Below are 3823 nucleotides of genomic sequence, written 5' to 3' on the forward strand. Positions count from 1 at the left end.
CGACCCTAAGCACACCGCCAAAGCAACAAAAGAGTGGCTGAAGAAGAAGCACATCAAGGTTCTGGAGTGGCCTAGCCAGTCTCCAGACCTGAATCCAATTGAAAATCTTTGGAGGGAGCTTAAAATTCGAGTTGCCAGGCGACAACCTCGGAACCTGAGTGATTTGGAGGCTGTCTGCAGGGAGGAGTGGGCCAACATCCCTGCCGAAATGTGCACAAACCTTGTCACCAACTATAAAAACCGTTTGACATCTGTGCTGGCCAATAATGGCTTTTCTACAAAATATTAACATGCTGTTTGTCCAGGGGGTCAAATACTTGTTTTTCCTCATCAGATGGTTATCAATTTTTATAAATTCATATGATGTGATTTTCTGGAATTTTCTTTGGGATTCTGTCTTTCACTGTTAGAATGTACATATGATTAAAATTGTAGATTGTTGCATTCTTCGTAAGTGGGCAAACCTGCAAAATCAGCAAGGGGTCAAATACTTATTTCCCCCACTGTAAGGGCCCTGTAGCTTATACTCAGACCCCCACACCCCCCACCCACGCCCCCCGCTGTCCATAGAGAAAGACATTTGGTTCTTATTAGTTGATCTGTCCAGGATAGAACAACTATACATTGACCATTAGGCCTACCTGGATATGATTCAGCACACTGTCTCAAGCAGTTCTCTCTTGATATGTCAGACCTAAAAACAAAATTACAGGGAGACTTTAAACAGTCTGATATAGACATGTACAAACACACGCACAGATAGTCATAACTTGACCAGTTTAAACCTTGATCGCTAATGGACAAAGAAACATTAACATCAGTCCTTGCAGGGAGATAAAAGGGAGAGAGAGAGATGCAGTTGTCCCTTCTCCGTTATTTGAACTACATTTCCCACTCGCTACAGCCTCATTTCCATTTCCCATAACCCTTTGCGCCGTTCTACCGCTTACAGACACAGGAAGGTCGTACATAGAAGCGTTTTACTGAGACAGAGAAGAAACCAGGCCGTAATCATGCTGGGACAAGCTGTAAGGCGATTCACCACGTCTGCTGTTCGTTCTTCACACTATGCTGAAGGACCAGGGAAGGTGAGATCACCTCCAGAAAGCAGCATTATTGTTATAAATGAGATATTGTCTGTATCCGGCCTTGTCTGTGTCCTCAGCCTAACGTTAGCTAGCGTAACTTGGAGGTCACGTCCGTCACTTGACACAGTCGTGATTGTAATGCTAGCTACACTAGCCACATACACGGGCATAGTTTGTCCTTTACAATGTAACAAAACATTTAAAGATGAGGACAGTTGAGATAGTTAGTGTTGATATGTTGACTTGTTGGTTAGCATTAGCTTAACTTTAGCTAAGAGGTGGTTAAGTATTAGCTAACTCTGTTAGTGCTACCTCGTTAGCAAGCAACTTTAGCAAGCCATAGTTAGCCGGTTAAAGTTTCTGACATGCTGGTATTGTTATGATTCCTCACATTTTCTAATGAAATGGATTTCAAGTATATTTTTTAGTTTCTTTGCACACAGCAGTTTGCGTCTGCTAGAAGAAAATATAGAGGAGGTTAATGAGTAACGTTATTGATGCTGTAGCTAACTTACCTATGATTTTGGATAGTGGACATAAGTTAACTAATGTCGTCAAAATAAACTTTACCTGCCATTAGATGTATTTTGTTGCGCACCATATTGATATGTCTATATAATGAGGTAGCGTGGCTAGTTACATTCAACAAGAAGCCTCCTCAGTTTAATGCGTAGCTTATTTTGTCAGTTAATCTGTAACGTTAGTGCTTGATGCACAATAACGTTACACACCATCACCACAGTGGCCTCTTTTAATTTCAAAGTCATACAAAGTTTAGAGTGAGTATTATTGGCCCCTTAAATTTTTATGAAATACACCAACAAAACCTTGTTAAATTTAAACCTGGATGAAATTTGTTGCGATTTTAAATGGCACACCTAGACACTCAAAGAATCACTTCTGCTTCCCATTGCAAACATAAAAAAAAAACAGCAACTAGGGAATGGAAATGTAGAAAGTCCACTCACTTTGTGCCCCCTCATTTTTCACAGGCAGTATCTGAACTTTAAATGGCATTTTTATTCTTGGCACGGTGATTAATTTCTTACTCTGGCTGCCTTGTAATATTTGGATGTATTATGAAGCTCTTTGCACAGATATCCTGCACATGGCACTGATAATTTATAAGAAAACTGTAAAATAACCTTTCTTACAGTTTCACTGCATCATAATACTCCTGTGTTTTTACAGAACCTGCCATTTTCTGTGGAGAACAAGTGGCGTCTGCTTGGCATGATGGTGTTGTTCTTTGGCAGTGGCTTTTCATTCCCCTTCATTGTCGTCAGACATCAGATCCTGAAGAAGTAAAATGGCCCTGTGCTATTACTCAGCCTTCAAGGTAATTATGACTGCCATGTTTATCTAACATATCTGCTTTCATTAAAATGTTCGGATGATGTGGCATTTACTTTAGGCTTGGTTTGAATAATGACCTCAGACAATGGCATTTTTTACTGCTCCTCCTTAGCCTTTTGCTCAGTGGCATATCTTAAATAAATTACCTGTATGTCTGAGAGTGATGGTAACAAATGTCATGTGGGTTTATATTGATGCTATGCTGTTTAGATAAGCTTGCACTTTAGCAAGTTAATGTGACAGTTTAATGCACACATTGATGTGTATCAGGTGGGAACAGGTCAGAGTTGTTGTTGTCACATTTATCTTTGCTGGTGTTTAGAAATTGCTTTTCTGTCATCAGATGTATGCAAGTCATCTTATCACATTTTTCCCCTATTTCCTTGTTCTCCCCACAGGTTGTCAGCTAGAACATATTTATCTGTCAAGGGTTCTACCTGTGCAGAAGAATGGGAATCTCTTAATTTTCTTTGTAAATAAAGTTTCCTCAAATATGAACATGTCTACCAGAATCATCATTTATATTTATTTTAATGGATATTATTAAATGCATATAGATGTATGTATACATTAAAGAGTAAAACTATTGTAAACATGCTGACCTATTTGGTGATTTAATTGACTTATTTTGTTATCAAGCTTGCTCTATTTTAGCTTTAGATAACCAACAGGCTTTATGTATTAAAGTAACATGCTGACATAATATACAGGTGCTGGTCATATAACTAGAATATCATCAAAGTTGATTTTATTTCAGTAATTCCATTCAAAAAGTGAAACTTGTATAATGTATACATTCATTCCACCCAGACTGATATATTTCAAGTGTTCATTCCTTTTAATTTTGATGATTATAACTGACTAATATATTCATATAACTAATGAAATATATATAATTATAATATATATTATAATTACAATATATTCATTATAACTAATGAAAACCCCAAAATCAGTATCTCAGAAAATTAGAATATTGTGAAAAGGTTCAATATTGAAGACGCCTGGTGCCACACTCTAATCAGCTAATTAACTCAAAACACCTGCAAAAGCCTTTAAATGGTCTCTCAGTCTAGTTCTGTAGGCTACACAATCATGGGGAAGACTGCTGACTTGACAGCTGTCCAAAAGACGACCAGTGACACCTTGCACAAGGAGGGCAAGACACAAAAGGTCATTGCTAAAGAGGCTGGCTGTTCACAGAGCTCTGTGTCCAAGCACATTAATAGAGAGGCGAAGGGAAGGAAAAGATGTGGTAGAAAAAAGTGTACAAGCAATAGGGATAACCGCACCCTGGAGAGGATTGTGAAACAAAACCAATTCAAAAATGTGGGGGAGATTCACAAAGAGTGGACTGCAGCTGGAGTCAGTGCTTCAAG

General features: G+C 38.5%; 1 protein-coding gene across 1 annotated transcript; it reads left to right on the plus strand.

The window, feature by feature from the left end:
- Window positions 1–929: 929 nt before the first annotated feature.
- Window positions 930–2942, plus strand: LOC123960420 (cytochrome c oxidase subunit 7C, mitochondrial). The gene is made up of 3 exons (XM_046035139.1): window positions 930–1088; window positions 2280–2427; window positions 2843–2942. The coding sequence occupies exons 1-2, from the start codon at window positions 1014–1016 to the stop codon at window positions 2394–2396; spliced, it is 192 nt and encodes a 63-aa protein (XP_045891095.1). The 5' UTR covers window positions 930–1013; the 3' UTR covers window positions 2397–2427; window positions 2843–2942.
- Window positions 2943–3823: the final 881 nt, after the last annotated feature.

This window comes from Micropterus dolomieu, linkage group LG21 (genome assembly GCF_021292245.1).
Source record: "Micropterus dolomieu isolate WLL.071019.BEF.003 ecotype Adirondacks linkage group LG21, ASM2129224v1, whole genome shotgun sequence".
Classification (NCBI taxonomy): domain Eukaryota; kingdom Metazoa; phylum Chordata; class Actinopteri; order Centrarchiformes; family Centrarchidae; genus Micropterus; species Micropterus dolomieu.

Bases quoted from the DNA above. Each gene is read 5' to 3' on its own strand.
- LOC123960420 (XM_046035139.1), top strand. From the start codon at position 1,014: ATGCTGGGACAAGCTGTAAGGCGATTCACCACGTCTGCTGTTCGTTCT. The intron at 1,089-2,279 runs GTGAGATCACCT...GTGTTTTTACAG, and splicing joins ATGCTGAAGGACCAGGGAAG to AACCTGCCATTTTCTGTGGA.